We start from the raw sequence: 18,612 nt of genomic DNA on the forward strand, positions 1-18,612 counted from the left end.
TTCTGTCCTTTCTGCCAAAGGTGATATTGGTATTTCTGATATAAATCTGGTAGTATTGTTGCTTTCATTCTCTAGGGAGGATTATAGGAAGATTTATAAGTTGCACATTTCCTAGACATGCGTACATCTCCGTCATGTTTTCTAGAAGTCACTAACGAGTTGAGATAGAATAAACTCTTTGTCTTTTTCATGGGTCTGAGGAGAGAGAAAACCACTTCTAAGTTGATCATTTTAAGGAGGCCTAAAGAGATGATTTTATCTGCCCATGTTCTTAAGGGACCAGTGCTATTTAACATATTTATAAATGATCTGGAAATCAGAATAAGTGACGTGATTAAGCACATAAGCACCGCCATACTGGGAAAAGACCAAGGGTCCATCAAGCCCAGCATCCTGTCTCTGACAGCAGCGAATCCAGGTTTCAAGAACCTGGCAACCCCCCCCCCCCCCCCCCCCAAAAAAAAAAAAAAAACATTAATAATGTTCAATGGACTTTTCCTTCAGGAATCTGTCCAAACCCCCCTTAAACTCCGTAAGGCCAGCTGCTGCCACCACATTCTCCGGCAACAAGTTCCAGAGTCCAACTATACGCTGAATAAAGAAAAACTTTCTCCTATTTGTTTTAAATCTACCATATTCTAGCTTCATCTTGTGTCCCCTGGTTCTATTATTGTTTGAAAGTGTAAACAAACGCTTCACATCTGTCCGCTTTACTCCGCTTATTATTTTGTAGACTTCTATCATATCACCCCTCAGCCGCCTTTTCGCCAAGCTGAAGAGCCCTAACCTTCTTAGCCTTTCCTCATAGGGAAGTCATTTCATCCCTTTTATCATTTTCGTCTCCCTTCTCTGCACCTTCTCCAATTCCTTTATATCTTTTTTGAGATGCGGCAACCAGACTTGGATACAATATTCGAGGTGCGGTTGCACCATGGAGCGATACAACGGCATTATAACATCCTCATGTTTGTTTACCATCCCTTTCCTAATTATACTCAACATTCTGTGCGCTTTTTTGGCTGCCACAGCACACTGAGTAGAAGTTTTCAACGTCTTGTCAACGATGACTCCCAGATCCCTTTCTAGGTCTGTGACTCCTAATGCGGAACCTTGCATGACATAGCTGTAATTCGGGTTCCTCTTACCCACATGCATCACTTTGCACTTGTCAACATTGAACTTCATCTGCCACTTGGACGCCCAATCGCCCAGTCTCGCAAGGTCCTCCTGTAATCTTTCACACTCCTCCTGCGACTTGATGACCCTAAATAACTTTGTGTCATCTGCGAATTTAATTACCTCACTAGTTACTCCCATCTCTAGGTCATTTATAAATATGTTAAAAAGCAGCGGTCCCAGCACAGACCCCTGAGGGACCCCACTAACTACCCTTCTCCATTGAGAATATTGACCATTCAATCCTACTCTCTGCTTCCTATCCATCAACCAGCTCTTAATCCATAGTAATACCCTACCTCCGATCCCATGACTCTCCAGTTTCCTCTGGAGTCTTTCATGAGGCACTTTGTCAAATGCCTTCTGAAAATCCAGATACACAATATCCACCGGCTCCCCATTGTCCACATGTTTGTTCACCTCCTAAAAAAATGCAGTAGATTGGTGAGTCAAGACTTCCCTTCACTAAATCCGTGCTGACTTTGTCTCATCAGCCCATGTTTTTGTATGTGCTCTGTAATTTTATTCTACACAAAACTATGCAAAGTTATTAAAACACATATGAATTGTGAAAAATTGCAGGAAGACAATAGGAAACTAGAAGACTGAACATCCAAATGGCAGATGAAATTTAATGTGGGCAAATGGAAAGTGGTTCATATTAGGAAGAATAATCCAAATCATAGTTACCTGATGCTGAGCTCAGTTTCACTTAAAGGAACGTGCAGGATGTGAGGAGGAAGAAAGAGCAGGGCAGGGAACGTGGCAGCGCTGGAGACCGGCGCTGAAGAAGGCTTCAGCTGGCAGGGGTTGGGGATCCCCGTCAGCAAAGGTATTTGCTGCTGTGGGGTGCGGAAGGGTGGCGGGGGAGCGGCAAAGCAGTGCAGTGTTACTAAAATTAAGTTATTTGAATATAATGTTATTTGGATTTGTCCATTTGCTGCTGTGGGGTGGGGTGGGGTGCGGAAGGGCAGTGGGGGAGCGGTGAGGCGTTGGAGGGGTGAGGCGGCAGACTAAAGTGTGCCCCCCACCTTGGGCTCTGGCCCCCTCCCACCACGAGGTCTGGCTACGCCCATGGTTAGCATATCTGGGTTTAGAAAAGTTACTGGAGGAAACATCAATAGTGTGTTATTGAGAGAAACATGGGAGAAGCCATTACTTGCCCTGGGATCGGTAGCATGGACTCTTACTACTATTTGGGATTCTGCCAGGTACTTGTGACCTGGATTGGCCACTCTTGGAAGCAGGATACAGAGCTAGATGGACCATCAGTCTGACCTAGTATGGCTATTCTTATGTTCTCAAAAAAAACAACAAGGCAGACGATCCGCAAAATCCAATTTGGAGACAAATGAAGCAGATCAGTCGGTGATGCAAATCATTCTTTATTATAGGGTTAAAACTCAATGAAATGCCCAACATAGGCCAAGTTTCACCCAAAAGGGCTGCGTCAGGGGTTATAACATTATAAATAATATAAGTACAAAAGTATTGCCATACTGGGAAAGACCAAAGGTCCATCAAGCCCAGCATCCTGTTTCCAACAGTGGCCAATCCAGGTCACAAATACCTGGCAAGATCCCAAAAAAAGTACAAAACATTTTATACTGCTTATCCCATAAATAGTGGATTTTCCCCAAGTCTATTTAATAATGGTCTATGGATTTTTCCTTTAGGAAGCCGTCCAAACCTTTTTTTAAACTCCTCTAAGCTAACCACCTCTACCACATTCTCTGGCAATAAATAATCACAATTGTATATATACAAAATACATATATAAAAGCAGAAGAACTACAACACCATGACGTATAGAGATAACCATACATGAATATTATAAATGTTACACTTTTACATACATGTACTTATAACATTTATAATATTCATAGTAAAGATTTATTTGTATCACTGACTGATCTGCTTCGTTTGTCTCCATATTCTTATGTTCTAACTTTGCCCTCAGGGTTGAGGGTGCATTCGGCCAGAGGCCTGGCAGCTTTCTGGGAAGAAGTTCATGCAGTATCACCCACAGGCTAAGCATTATGTTTGTTTGTTAGATTCTTAATATACCGCTTTTCTGTAGAACAACCATAGCAAGTAGGATATGCACGCCATGGAGGGACGCTACCTTTGAAGGAGATGTACTTAGGGCATGTCTCAATCCTGCCCAGTATAAGGAGTGCTTTACTGTATCCCTTTGTGTGGATTGGTCTGGTCAATGAAGGAAAAATTTGATCTTACCTGATAATTTTCTGTCCTTGAGTCATACTAGACTAGTCCAGAATCTCACCTTGTGTTCAGCTGTTGAGTTATTGGATTATATTGATTGTATTTTCATGTATTATCCTAGACTACCCTAAGAAGGAAGGAAGGAGATGGCGTACAGTTGTCCATTTAACCCCTTCCCTCTCTGCCTAGGTGATAAGCTGTGAGAGTAGGAATCTACATTTGCTTTATTACAGAATAAAACTGAGTCGCTGATGACTAGTGTCCTGTAAAGGCCAAGGTTCACAAGCCTTCATCTGCTGTTAGAGAGGTATATCTGTCCAGACTGTTCTGGTAGAACTCAGAGAGAAAATTATCAGATCAGACCAAATTTTTCAGTCTGCAAGTTGCTTTCATATCAACCAGTAATCCCAGATGAGTCAACTGCTTTGAAATGCTTAATCCCTGGTGCATGTTACTTTTCCTTGGAGCTTCATACCTGAGAGTCCAAGAGATAAAACTTTAACCAGCTAATTAAATTCACATATTTATTTATTTGTTTATTTTATTTATTACATTTGTATCCTGCGCTTTCCCACTCATCGCAGGCTGAATGCGGCTTACATAGTAACAAGAGAATACAATCTGTAGTATCAGAATCAACAAAGGAGGTATGTGGTAGGACAAATGAACAAGGGGTAAATCCGACTGATGGGCGCTGCTTGTCCTCCTGGTACCAGGATTTGCTATGGAGTGGATCTGCTCGACCTGGAGTTAGATTAAGCCAGATAGCAGAGCAGGCAAGTTACCCAGCTAAGCAAGGGAGACTTTTTGGCCTGTTCTGGTTTTGAATTTTCATCCCAATGCATTGTGGTGTTTGTGGTCCTGGATTCAGCCCATTTAAATCAGTACAGCAGGTCACTCAATGTATTGTGATAGGATTGTCATAAATCCAGGACTAGCTAATTTTCTATAGCTGGAAAACTTTGCAGCTCTGGTTCAGGGTTCAACCTGATCACTTAGTGGCTTGATTCAAATTCTTCTATTTACATTTTTTTTTTTTTATCCACATATGCAAACTTACAAGTATTGTGTGTTTTTGGAATAATAAGATCTTAAATTATGGAACATGGGAATTAGATTTTGAATGTAGAAGTTCTTGTACACTTTTTTTTTGTGCCAGTGAAGTCACTCCAAATGGAGATTAACTGAAGGTTTCCAAATACATACACACAGGAAGGGGGTTTACAGATAGGGGACAGGAGATAGTACTTGATACCACCTTTCTGTGGTTAAAATCAAAGCAGTTTACATATTATATACAGGTACTTATGTTGTACCTGGGACCATGGCGGGTTAAGTGACTTGCCCAGAGTCACAAGGAGCTGCAGGAAAGCCAAAGGTACGTATTCTGCTCTGGAGAATAAAATCACGGTGTGGGAAATATGCTTGAGGATGGATTCAGGAGGTACCGGGGTTTCATATTCTCCAAAAACTACAGCTTTAGATGATCAGAAGCCTAAATTCCAGGGCTTTATGGCAGATGATTTTTATTTTTTAATAAAATGAAGGGCATGGAATAGCCTGATGGTTAGAGTAATGAACTGAGGATAAGGAAAGTCAGCTTCAAATCCCACTGCGGCTCCTTGTGATCTTAATCCTCTGTTGTCTGGGGATAGGAAAATACATTCTGTACCTGAATGTAACTTTGTCTTGAGTTACTACTGGAAAAGGCGTGAGCTAAATCCAACATCTTTTCCCCTCTCCCCCCAACCTCCTTTTCAAATAATCAGGTAATCTCAAGGCCCTATTGACTTGTACTTAAAGGAGATAGCCCTGCTAAAAGGAAATTTTCATATGAACAAGGAAGGAAGGAAGTATGGCAATCAGTGGACATAAAATCAGTTTAAGAGCAAATGAAATTCTTGTAAGGAAATGGACAAGGCAAATGGAAAGAGCATGAAACATTTTTAGTAAAGAAAGTGACTAAACTTACTGCTTAGTACCATAAGACAAAACATCTCAAAAGTGTTTAAAGCAGAGCTGTAGTAAATAGTTTCATATGTTCTACTCTCGTAACATATAGAGGTTGTTTTTCTTTATATAGCTGGTGTAAAAGTCCATCACAAAGGTGGGAGATGGCAGGATGTGAACTCAAGTCTTCTCTCCCCCATCCCTTACTAACTGCCCCACCTCCACCTTGCACACTGGTTCCAAAACCTGTCCTGGGGGACCCCCCAGCTAATCAGGGTTTCAGAATGTCCACAATGTGTTTACAGTGGATGTCCTGAAAACCTGACAGGCAGGGGGACCCCCCGGGACAGGTTTAGGCTTGGTGGCTGATCATGATGTCACACAGGTAAATAGTGTATGAAAGAGGCAGGCAGTAATGGCTGGTTGGTAGCAGGGTTTGTGTGAGTGTTTGAGATGTTAGAGAATATGTATTGGGAAGCCCATCCTCTTCCTCTCTTTCCAGTACCATAGTATACTACTTCTCTTCATGTTGGCCACTGCAGTTTTGTTCACTGGGTGGGGTGTGGCCTCTCTGACAACTGTAGGACTGCATTTCTCCAACTTTGTGGTGTGCTTTGGGCACTGGACCTAGGGCACCTCATCATGAGCGTCACTCTGTGCTGCTAGTGGACTGGATGTAGTACGACATGCGGTCATCCACACATGCATTGCAATACCAAATTGAGAAATAACATCTGAAATGACCCATTATGTGAAGAATTGGTAGAGAGAGTGCAGCCTGCTTTTCACAGATCTCAAAGTGAACCATCTGTGTCCACTCACAATTCAGTTGTGTATTGCTAAACCTATAGAATATAACCCTTCTTCTCAAGTTACTGCTTTCATTTCCTATTCACTCTCACATACAATTCCTCTCACTGGCCTGTAAATACTCTTCAATATCTCTCCTCTTATGCGCCGTTCCTTGGGAACTCTGCCCATTGGGCAAGTCATTCTCCACAGAGAACACTGTTACTATGCTTTCCACCCTGCTGCACCCTATGCTTGGAACAGAGTGTGTCAGTTTGTCATGCTCCCTCTCTAGCCTTTTTCAAATCCAATCTAAAATCTAACTTTTTGGAGGGTGCTTTTACATATTAACTCATTTTTCCACTCGCAGTCTTGTTTGAGCCACTTAACAAATGAAACCCTCAAAGTCTCTGCATATTGTCTTCATTGTATTATAAGCTTTAAGGAAAAGTAATTGTCTAGTATATATTTGTACAGCACTATGCAAATCCATCAGAGGGCACACAACTGTTGTTTTTTTTTTTAAAGACTACTGCAGAGGCTACATTGTCCATCCAAAAGATTCACTGCCTTCTCCCCATCTCATCTCAGTGCTCCTCAAACTGCCTTCCAGTATCCCTGCTATTCCCACACATGTCCTGTTAATTGCTTAGTGGTAAAAGAGCACTTTGTAATGCTGGTAGTTCTCTCTCTTCTCACCAGCTCTAAGAAATGCTGAGGTTCTGAGGCCTTCTTGTGTCTTGATTTCAGAATGTTTGAACTCCTCTTAACAAATATCACCTAGAATCTGTCACCATAAAATGTATGTGTTCCTTAGTTTCTGGGAATGCAGACACTATGTTAGAAGACGCTAGGCATACTTTTCCTTAGATTGCCATCATCCCCAAGAACAGTGCATAACTGCAGACCTATTTGCTTTATATGCTAAAGAGAGGGTTATGACTGCACCACTGCTCCCCCCCCCCCCCCACACACACACAATCTTCCCCCAAAAAGAGAGAACAAGGAATGCTGATCCCAGCCCCCTCTTCTGAAAAAAATACTCTTAGACATCCTTGTAATTTTCCATGCGAGTGTGGCTAAAATACCAAGGTTAGCTGCGATGTTGCTGCTGTTAAAGTCCTGGCTCTGGACACGCTGCAAGGTGTGAGATTCACAATGGGTAAATGATAACATTCTGGCTGGTTTTGGTACTCTTTGGTTGTAGACATGATTGCTTCTCATGACATTGGTGTTAGGATTGCTGTTTCTATGGTTATGTGGTGCTGGAGGTGCTAGAGGAGTTTTGGTGTACCTCCCCTATCATGTTCATAGCCAGTGCTGGTGAGGTAGTGAGTCCGAAATGTCTCTGAGGCTAGTGGGAGCCTCCTGTTAAACATACAGAGTTACTACCACATAGATAACCCAACTGATGGACACAAAAACTCCAAACAGTAAGCTGAAGAGAACCAGTGAGCGAGCTTTCCTTGAGGCATTCTGAGCCTGGAGTACATCCCCTCGTTTTAGAGCTGTACGGGTCTGCAGAGAAGACAGAAAATATAACTCGTATGTCAGAGCCTAGCCAAGAATTTTGAAAACATTTCAGATCCTCTTATTTTGTAATAAGGTGTGGTCTCATCTACAAAAGATGCTTATCCAACATTTGCCCTTTTGATTCTTAAAAACAGAAAGAGAGGAACGTGAAAAATAAGTACATGGAACCTGTATTTGCACACTTTTCATATTTGACCAAATGCTATGAGATGGCTCAGCCTGCCTGAAGAATCTCTTTTCAGTGATATACAGATTTAGGCCGTTACTTATATAACGGCTTAAATCTGGATACTATAACAAACTACATACAGATCCATTGAGCCCCTTCTCAATTACCTTAAAGTGTAACATAATAGAAGATAATTGTTTGCCAAGTCTGTGGGGAAAAGCAGGACTTGAACCCCACTCTGGACTTCTTTCTAGCCTGTTTCTAAGACCCATATTAGCTATAGTTGGTTCATCTGGCTAGCACAAGGCGCTTCTCCCTGCTTAAATAAAGTACTACTGATGCTGGCACGGGACTGAGCATGTGATATCTCACCCAGCTGGCCCAGAAAACATGATTTTAAAATGTTTGCTGTGACAGCTGTCCCTCTCAAGTGGATAGGTCACAATGGTGTAGCCCAGGGCTTTTTGCACCCTGGAGAAGTGTCCATGTAAGATGCTTAGCTTCATGTCGCATGCATATTAAGAGTGACAGCAGCATGTAGCACTGAAGATATCAGTCTACTGGTACAAGAAAACTTGTGTATGAACATGCTGCATTCCGGCTATAATACATTAGACCTTTTCTAGTAACTGAGATAGTGGTCATTAATCTGCATAGAATTCCATTCAAAGTTAATGCTGGGATATTGCACTCAGACTTTATTCTGAATTACACAGGGAATTTTTCCTGTTTTGCTAGACCCTTCTGGGCCTTTGTATAATGGGCTCTACATTTTGTCGTCAGCTTTACTAAGAACAACTAGCCCCCCCCCCCCCTCTCCCTCCATCTGTGAGTGTTGTTTCTATAGCATGTTTAGCTGAACCAAGGTGTGGAAGATCTGTCCTGGGAACTGAATGGAGGACCATCCACACTGCTGGCCACTGGAAAAAAAAAAAGACTTTTATAAACCATCTCTGGGTGGGGAGGGATTTGTTCTTAGGGAATAGTTCCTACCTCATTGGAGTAGACGATAGCGATTATTCCTGTCATTAAACAGCAGAAGAGCATTACCAGCACAGACTCCACCATGTAATCCTTCGGCGGGTGCCTGATCTCAGCTTGTGGCAGGTAGCCCCCTATTGAGCCATTATACTGTATCAAGGAGAGAGACAAGGAACAAGATTAGCAGGGAGTCTGTTTGTGTTTAGTGGTGTGCTAGATTGGGGCCCCTGGGAGCTCCAGTCAAGGTGGAAAATGGAATCTTAGAGAAATGTGGTGCTGCTGAGATTTTTACATTCTAATTAAAGTGGTAACTAAAATTCCATGTTTCCCAGTTATGTAACTGCAACAAAGTGAGTCATAAATAAACATAGCTTCTGCAGTTAATCTCTTATACCCATACAACATCTTTTCAGAGTGGGATAAAACAGATTACGTACAATGGTATAGGGTAAGGGACCTGGAGACAGGTTGTGATACAGCATTTGGTTTGATGGTTCTGGTTGATGCATGATGGTCACTTGTCCAGAAAAGTTGTTTTGAAAAGATGGGTACAACAAATGGATGGCCTTTGGATCTGGGGGTGAGTAGGGTGGTGGATCCCCAGTAAAACCTGAGTTCATGATTCCTGGTGGACCTTTGAGATGCTCTGTGCTCTCCTTGGGATGGAGTTGGGCTGTAAATCTGCCAAATTCTGTATGTTCCTCAATGATACTTCTGCCAGCAATGTCCTGCAGTCCAGGCTCTAGAGCAGTGTCTGATAAGGTTGTAGCTGCTGCCCTCTCTGTCTGCTCACTGCTGCTCACTTCTTCAGGTAATACTGAGGAAGAGCCATCTCCTGTTACAGCTCCTGTAAAGGAAGTTCACACAGAACTTAGCCATATGTTGAAAATGTAAGACTGACCTGTCCCAGGATGAGTGCTGGTGGTGTGGGTCACTTGTCAAAGCAACCTTTATGTTTGAGAGATGAGTGTAAATCCCACAAGAGGCAATGAAGATATGATAGAGCTTGTTTCTGCTTCAGTGTATCAGAAGCAGCAGGGGTTTGCTGTCTCCTGTGTTACTCTCTGGTAATTGTGAACAGACTCTAAAGTCCTGGGGAACTGCAGGTTTTAAAGGAAGAGGAATTCAGAGTTTTGTCCACTAGTTCTTCATTGTGGAAATCAAAACCAGATATATGGGCACTGTACAGATATATTGATCTGGCTAAATGTACAATAAAAAAAAAAGGAAATCCTAAAAATTAAATGGCACTGTGCGTACTAGAGCAATCTAACAAAAGCTGCAAAACTATTTAGAAACTGAGATCCTTAATCAGATATAAGGGAGCAATTCAGCTCACATTTATATAGCTATTCAAAAAGTGGAGCAGAGGCATAATATTATGGGCAGAACAGTGGGCTGAGAATCAGAGGAGCCCTTTTCAAATCCCACTGCTGGTCCTTGTGATCTCAGGTAAGTCACTTAACATCTATTGCTTCAGGTACAAAATTCAGATTGTGAGCCCTCCAGGGTCAGAAGAATACCTACAGTACCTGAATGTACACCATGTCAATAGCTGTCAGGCTTGCAAGTGGTATATAAGAAATTAAATACCATAAAAAAAGTTAATTATACAAAAGAAGAATTGTATTGCTGCAGAAAACATTACTAATAATAATTTGAAACAGGGACTCTCTTTCAAGGGATTTCTTACAATTCTGCTTTCCTTTCTATGGGCATCAGGAGCACAGTTTCAAATCAGCTTTGGTATCTATCTTTGCACCTTGTCAGATTTCTCTGTGGTTGCACAGTGTTCTGGCTTTAGAAATTGTTTCTCTAGAAAGTCTGCCTGTACCTGGTTATGGTTGACATAACATTATGTTGATTGAAGGTTCTCTTTCCTTTCTAGTCTAATCCTGTCTTTTGCCACATTTTGTGACTTTCTCCCTGCTCTGTACAGGCTAATTTCGTTCTAAGTATTGTCCAAAACTCAAGTTACTGTTAATCCTCAATCACAATCTGGTCAGTCCTGCCTGACCTTTTGTAATCAATTTAGGGGTCCTGTTAAAGTTTCAAAGGCAGTTCTAGATGTACGGTATCACAAACTGCAGAGATCTGAAACAAGTAGAGACCTCAGCAGAGAAATAATTTCCTTTTCCTCACTTCAGAATTTGGGGGGGGGGGGGGGGGCGTGCAAACAACACTAGACAACAAAACTCTATATGTTTTTACATTTTATGCTGGAAAGTTGTGATTCTTCACTCTTCCAAAAACATCTACACTTTCTATTTTCAGTGCTTGTCTCAGGCTTATACACCTCATGAAGAAGTAGCCTAATGGTTAGTGCAGTGGCCTGAGAACAGAGAACTGGGTTCAATTCCCACTGCAGCTCCTTGTAACTTCGGCAAGTCACTTAACTCAGTTGCCCCAGGTACAAAATAATTACCTTTAGATAATATGTAAACAGCATTGATTGTAACCATAGAAAAGCTGTATATTAGATCCCATCCCCTACAATGAGAGTTTCCCTGGTAGAAAGAAAGGTGCTTATGTTTACTTGTATGTTGAAGAGAACATTTGTGTAGGAGGGAAGGGAATCTGCATGTTCGGATTAAGAGAGCCAAAAATATTGAGAAGTTCTACATTATGTGAAAGGGCAGGCATCTCTCCCGGAGAGAAGAAAGTCTGGTTTCTGGGTCTTCATCTCCAGCAGCATGAGAGGAAAGTGGATGGTCAATTTAATTGTCTTTAAGGCAGACTATAGACTTGTGAGCTTCTCTGTAAACTGTAGAGCCACCCAGAGCTGGTACCTGGTACCTGGTACAGCTGTGACAGTGTGAGGCAGGAGATACATGTGGAATGGTTTGGAGGTGTGTGAAGCTTCCGGCAACCTTACTTTTTGAAATATTGTTTGATATTAGTGCCACACTTTACTAATGTTTTTCTTTGAAATGTACAGTGTGTATGTGAGAGAATGTGAAGTGAGATGTACTTTGTCTGTGTGTGTGTGTCTTATGCTTCCATTTTCCAAGGGGTATCGTATCATAGTATACTCACTGTTGCTGAGCAGGTCACAGTATGAAAACTGCTCACTTTGATTTTAGATTACTAATTTTTCCAACATACACACCCCCTTCTCTGTTCTGTTATAGAGAGATGTTAGTTCTGCATGCACTCTCTCACCTGCTGCCCTTGTGTGATTACTGTCTGAAGTGAGGGAGTGTAATGATCAGTAATTAACATCTTGTAGTGACTATTCCCACTTATGAGGTGTGGTTTCTTTCAAAATAAATTACACAATTACCTAGTCATACTTCCCAAGAACAGGTAGCATGCTGAAAGATGGGTTACTCTACGTTAATTATGTTTTGTAAATTGTCCTGGGTGTTCACAGGATGGGATATAAATAAATAAATTGCCTTTCTTAATTTCTTATAGAATATCCAGGCTGGGGGGGGGGGGGGGGCTCCAGGAACAGATTTATATAGAAATGTTTATAACTGTTGACTGTAGAACATAATATATCACCACCCCAGCCTTCCACTGTCAGAGTGATTACCCCTCATAAACTTGGACTTGGGACCTCAGGTTCCCTCTTGTTGCCACCTAGACTTTGTGCTGGTCCACACATTTACTGAAGGTAGTACTGATCTAGAGCTCAAAAATACCCCACCAGCCCACCCTCATGGACACAGAAAAGAGGATATGATGAGATTTCACCACTATTTCTACAAGCACCCCCCCCCCCCCACCCCTCAGTGGCAATGATGGAAATAAGATTGCCTGCTTAAATATTCAAGAAGCTAGATAATTTTTTAATGTCCTGAACACCACCATCAGTCATAAACACACAATGAAAGAAAATATTCAGCAAAGCAGAAATGCCAAAGGAGGGTTTCTGAGAAAAGATCTATTACAAAAATCCCCACCCCCACCCTGGTCAGTGCTTGGGAGACTTCTGGGTATAGGGCTCACTGCTAATGATAATGTTTAGGGATGCACATGATGCTACCCTAAACTTTCAAGCCACTGAAAAAATCTAAATATGTGAAATAGCTTTTAAGTGTGAGAAAAGACATTTGTTGTATTGCATTCCAAGCTGAGAAAGGGGGGGGGGGAGGAGAGACAAGTCGTCCTCACCTGACTCCATGAATTGTCCTTTCTCCCTTTCCCTAGCTTGCTTCTTGGTGCACAGGAGAATCTTGTTTGTGAAGCTGCAGTAAGTCCAGGGCTGTGAGAAAACTACCTTGTTGCCTGCCTCCAGGAATGCCAGCCTCGCTGGTCTGTATGTGAGCTTAATATACTCTCTCTGCTTACCTGTCCCACCCCCCTCCCTGGATTTAGTTTCCTCCTGCTGAGTTGGGTTTTATTAATAATTGACAAGCCTGTTTGCGGATGACTGTGTAAACAAAGACAGCCAGTGTAAGAGTGTTCCCAGGTAGACCAGGCTGTACCAGTGTCCTCCCTGCCCTGGGGCTTCAGAGGCCCGACAGGCAGATGGGGGAGCCTGGTACAGAGAGAGGAGGCAGCACCATCCCTAAGCCTGGAAGAGCGCCCTGCTCTGCTGATAAGAGAAAAGTACAGCCAGTGTGAGAGCAATAACTGTCCCGGCAGCAGTTATGCTCATAACTGCAGTACCTGTATTGGCCTATAGCTGTGTGGGAATCTGTCCATGGCTGCAGTACTTGGAATCTGCTCACAGCTGAGAGGGATCTGCCATTCATTGCAGTACTTGGGATCTTCCTACTGCCTTGTAGGGATCTGCCTATTACCTCAGCACATCAAATCTTCTTACAGCTTTGTGGGATCTGCCCATAACAGTGGTACTTATTGGCCCTTAACCACAGTACTTCAGAACTGCCCATAACTGTGATACCAGGATCTGCCTGTGCTCATTAGTTCCTGTATCACATGACTTTCAGTGACGAACCATTTCTTGCCCAGCATGGCTGTGTGTGCCATGGACAGGTTGAATCTCCTGGGGATTGTACCTTGAATCTTTAATAGTTTAGGCCTTTCTCATCTCATAAGTACATAAGGATTGCCATACCGGGACAGACCGAAGGTCCATCAAGCCCAGCATCCTGTTTCCAACAGTGGACAATCCAGGTTACAAGTACCTGGCAAGATCCCAATACAGTACATTTTATGCTGTTTATTCTAGAAATAAGCAGTGGATTTTCCCCAACTCATTTTAATAATGGTCTATGGACTTTTCCTTTAGGAAGCCAATAAAGCAGTCCTTGATTTTTGTCAAGGAATTTTACCTCCCTAGCATGCCCTGATGTTACATTATATCATACAGTATTGGGGTAATTTAAATCACCCATTATTATTGAGTTGCCCAGTTTGTTAGTCTCTCTAATTTTATAACATTTCTACATCCATCTGTTCATCCTGGCCAGGTGGACGGTATCATACTCCTATCACTATCCTTTTCCTCTTTACACATGGAACTTCGGTCCATAGGGATTCCAAGATGTGTTTTGTTTCCTGCAGAATTTTCAATCTATTTGATTCAAGGCCCTCCTTAACATACAAAGTTACCCCTCCACCAATTCGATCCACCCTATCACTATGATATAATTTGTACCCTGGTATAACAGTGTTCCACTGGTTATCCTCCTTCCACCACATCTCAGAGATGCCTATTATATCACATTTTTAATTTAGTACAATATATTCTAACTCTCTCTTCTTATTTCTTAGGCTTCTGGCATTTGCATATAGACATTTCAAACGATGTTGTTCTATTTACATCTTGCTCAGTAGTTGACAGTGTTAATTTGCAATCTTTTGTCTGATTTTTATTTAAAGACACCGAATCTACTATGGTCTCGTTTGCAACCTCGCTTTCGGGATACCCTGTCTTCCCTGTTATGGTGATATCTTTGAAAGATACCTTGTTCCGAACCATAGGTTTTTGAACAACTGTCAGCCTTCCCTCAGTCTCTTCCAGTCACACGAGTTATTTACTTATGTGGGAAAACATGGGCAAAAATATTTTTGACAGACCTGAAACTGAGATAGGTCTGATACCTCATGGGCTAATGTAGAGATTTTGGGCACACTGATACACCCATAATACCCCATGGGCTGATAGTATGAGGGTTAATGCTCTGATGCTGGTAGCCAGTGTCCAGCTAATGTCACTGGAACAGGCTTTGAGAAATGGAACAGACAATCATGAGTTGGTTTCTTCTTCAGCACCTCTGTTCTGGACTTTCCCTAGCTGCATCCAGGAATCACTATTTTAATATAAACTGGCTTACATGTGCTGAGAGCTGGGGAACAGAGCATTAAGGAGATCATTCTATAACTGGATGCCCATATATCAGCAAAGTTTTCACATGTGAATATACATAATACCTACACACCTTTGGGTAAGTGGCTGCAAAAGAGTTGCACAGGCTTCTGTAAGGGTTGCAGGTAAGTGGCAAAAGGGCATTCACATGGGAGGGGCATAGGCTGCACTGCACTGCTTCTTAAACGTTACACACACCCTTGCTGCATTTATGCTGGTCTATGGCTGGTGTAACTGTGAACCCTTAGATTACACTGATATTTCTTAATGGCACTAGGTGCTGATATAGAATACATTGTCATTGGGTGGCATCCACTTGTAGATTACCTCCTTAATGAGGAACCAGAAGACTCCAGGAACACTGATCTCTGACTTGGCCACATCGCTCATGAAGTACAGAGTAATAAGAATGTGCTTGGAGCTCATCCGTGTATGTTTGTGAGCCCAGGACAGTGGATTACAACAAGAACTGGGGGGTGGGGGAACCTGCTAAAATAGACATTGTTTCATGGATATATAACAAAGGATTGATTTTGTTGGACCTTGAATAAAACCATATTTCTTCAGTAAACTTTTTTTTTTTTTTACTTTTTGTTTGCACACCTCCTTGGCTCATTTTTTTTTTCTTTTGTGGACCGGGACCTGGGGAACTTGGGCCTCTTAAGCCTGTCCTCATTCCTTCATTGACTATGGAAGCCCCCTTTCCAGCTTCTACACCACCTCAGGAACTCACTAATTTCAATTTGTGGAATATAATGGTTTAAAGGAGGTTACTCTCTCTCTCTGCTGCATCCTACCCCTCTTGCTGGCATCACTTCCTGTTTCTTTATTGGCGGAACACAACAGAGGGAAGCCTGCCAGGCCAGTGCAGGCAGCAAAACTGAATCACTGTGGTCAACTCTGAGGTACACTAGGAAAGGGAGTTCCTGGTCCACAGGTGAGGGATTAAGGAGAGATGTTGGATGTGTTTGGGGAGGGGGGGAGGGGAGCTGAGGACCAGATAAAAAAAAAAACTATTTTATATACCCACAGGGGAGGGGGGTGTGGAAGGGCCTATCCAAGTTAACTCTGGGTTCACATCAAGGCGCCTAAATGGAGGTGTTTGTTTAGTGTGAAGGAGTGGCCTAGAGGTTAGAGCACTGTCTTGACAGCCAGAGATGGTTGGTTCAAATCCTACTGCCGCTCCTTGTGATCTTGGGCAAATCAATTAACCCTCCATTGCCTCTGGACTGGTACAAACTTAGATTGTGAGCCCTCCAGGGACAAAGAAATAGCCAGTGTACCTGCCTGTAACTCACCTTACTACTACTACTGAGCAAAATCCAAATAAATAAATCAATATGTAGATTCTGGGAAAGCTGGAAACAGTTACATCTCGTAGCTGACTGTGAATTTCAGATGGGAGAAAATTTCTGTACAGGGAGACACAATAAGGTGGCATGTCTCATCCACTGGAAACATCCTCTGTAACAGTGCTGTACATTCCCATTCCAGCCGATGAGAAGCTCAATGCAAGAAAGCCAGTAAAGGAGAAATGCACAGGAATGGCATGAATAATAACAATCAATGACAAAAAAAATAATTCTCAAAGCAATAAACTTATCATGCATCTTATTTATTTCACAATGAAAGGAAAAAGCCTCAAAGAGCTCCAGGAAAGAACTTCCTACGGAGCTATGGACTCTTCATCATCGGCAGGAAAATAAATTTCATTGTGCGAATAATAGAACTCCTTTAATTAACTTATTCGACTTAAATGCAGCAGCAACTTCAAATCTACTTATAACTTTAAAATGACTTTTTAGTTAGCTTTTAAGCTGCGCTTCTAGTAAGCCGCTCCTGAACCATCTCTTAGGACATATCCATGACAAACAATGGCCACATTTCACCAAGCTGTGTCAGGGTCATTGGATATTTGGTGTGTCTCCTGAAGCCAGCTGTAGTTGTATCAGTGGTGTTCAGATATGTGTAGGAAGCCCTTTTCTGGAGCCCTTTCAGGCTTTTTCCTTTCATTGTGAAGTAAAGATTGATTAAGTATATGCTGAGTTCTCACTCCCACTTACTGTGTTTATATAGTAGATATAATAACAATGTCAGACAAATAATTATTCTGTGATATGTGTGGAGAGAGAGAATATCCTTAAATACTAAGAAAATGTAGCAGAAAGATACAGAAATATTCCTCGTTGTACTGGGTGTCACAGGCCTGATTGAAAGCAATTTCCAAGCACAGCTCAATAAGTCACCTGTACATATTACATCCTGCGAACTCCAGAAGAAAATTCAATGGTATGATGCAAGTGCTGTGATAGCAGTAAATTTAAGAGACTGAGATCATAATCTACATATTTGGTTTAGGAAAGGAGTGAGATTCATTACTGTCAACGTATGTGCAAAACTAACTCATTTGGAGGCATAGCCTCTCAAAAGAGCACTGGAATAATGCATGGATAAAACGCAGTAAATGTTTGTATTCATATTCAGAATGGTTCAAGAGGAAGTGTAGAATCTTCAGCCCTGATTAACCCATTTATGGGCCCAAATTAAAAATATTTAGAGCACTGAGGAGGCTGATGCAGTAAAATGCACTAGGATTTACACCCTGGTTAGCTCGGCCTTAGGACACACTTTTCGCTCTATGTTAAAACAGGCTTTGCACATCAGCTAACTGTGCAAAAAGCCTCACATGCCCAGATGCTCAAAATTCTGACACCGCCCAATCAATGTGTGGCATGCAAATTTAACTGCAGTCATAGCGTTGAGCATGAGGGACAACTGTGGGAGGATTGTGCCTGGGCATGCACTTAAGAGCTGTGTGTTAAGGACAGCCCTTGAGCACATGCCCAGACAAAGCCCTGACCTGTCAAAGCTTAAAGCCCTGGTGGTCCAGTAGCACTAGGCCCCCCACCCCCTGAAGAATTGAGGGCCTGGTAGTCTGGTGGAACCCAGGCCCCCCAAAGATGTAACCCCACCTCCCCCCCCAAAAAAAAAAAAACACCCTGATAGTCCTGTGGGACCCCTGGCCAGGACCCTCTCGAGGGCTAGCCCTAGTGGCCTAGCGGTGGCACGCCAACCCCCTCCTACCTTGGTAAAAGGTGGAGGGACTAGGACTCCTCCTCAAAATGTCAGCACCCTGCCTGGTGCATCTTAGGATGCACTGGGTGGGGCTTAACTACCATAGTTAAACCACGTTCAGTGCATCACCATTTTGAGGAGGCGCCCAGCAGGAGGAAGGGAGTGCTAGTTCCTTCTCCTTTCTTCAAGGTAGGAAGGGGATAGGTGGGCCACTGCTAGACCACCAACGCTAGTCCTCGGGGGTGGGATTGGGGTCCTGGCCAATGGTCCTACTGGACCACCAGGGTGTTATTTATTTTCAGGGTAAGAGGTTACATCTTTTGGAGGTAGGGGGCCTGGGGTCCACCAGACCTCTAGGCCCTCACATCTTTGGGGATGTTAGGGGAGTGATTCCCAACCCTTTCTGGTCTCCCCATTCCTCTCCAATGCC

At 42.6% G+C, this 18,612-nt stretch overlaps 1 protein-coding gene across 1 annotated transcript; it reads right to left on the reverse strand.

Moving 5' to 3' along the window:
- Nucleotides 1-6,556: 6,556 nt before the first annotated feature.
- PRRT1B (proline rich transmembrane protein 1B) lies at nt 6,557-13,091 on the reverse strand. Its single transcript, XM_030207793.1, has 4 exons — nt 12,944-13,091; nt 9,262-9,671; nt 8,837-8,974; nt 6,557-7,659 (listed from the first exon to the last, which is right to left on the reverse strand). Exons 1-4 carry the CDS (start codon nt 12,951-12,953, stop codon nt 7,513-7,515), a joined length of 705 nt encoding a protein of 234 aa, XP_030063653.1. The 5' UTR covers nt 12,954-13,091; the 3' UTR covers nt 6,557-7,512.
- Nucleotides 13,092-18,612: the final 5,521 nt, after the last annotated feature.

The sequence above is a fragment of the Microcaecilia unicolor genome, chromosome 6 (assembly GCF_901765095.1).
Source record: "Microcaecilia unicolor chromosome 6, aMicUni1.1, whole genome shotgun sequence".
In the NCBI taxonomy this organism is placed as follows: domain Eukaryota; kingdom Metazoa; phylum Chordata; class Amphibia; order Gymnophiona; family Siphonopidae; genus Microcaecilia; species Microcaecilia unicolor.

Bases quoted from the DNA above. Each gene is read 5' to 3' on its own strand.
- PRRT1B (XM_030207793.1), bottom strand. The intron at 8,975-9,261 runs GTACGTAATCTG...TCCTTGATACAG, and splicing joins GTCCCTTACCCTATACCATT to TATAATGGCTCAATAGGGGG. The intron at 7,660-8,836 runs GTAGGAACTATT...TCTTCTCTGCAG, and splicing joins CTATCGTCTACTCCAATGAG to ACCCGTACAGCTCTAAAACG.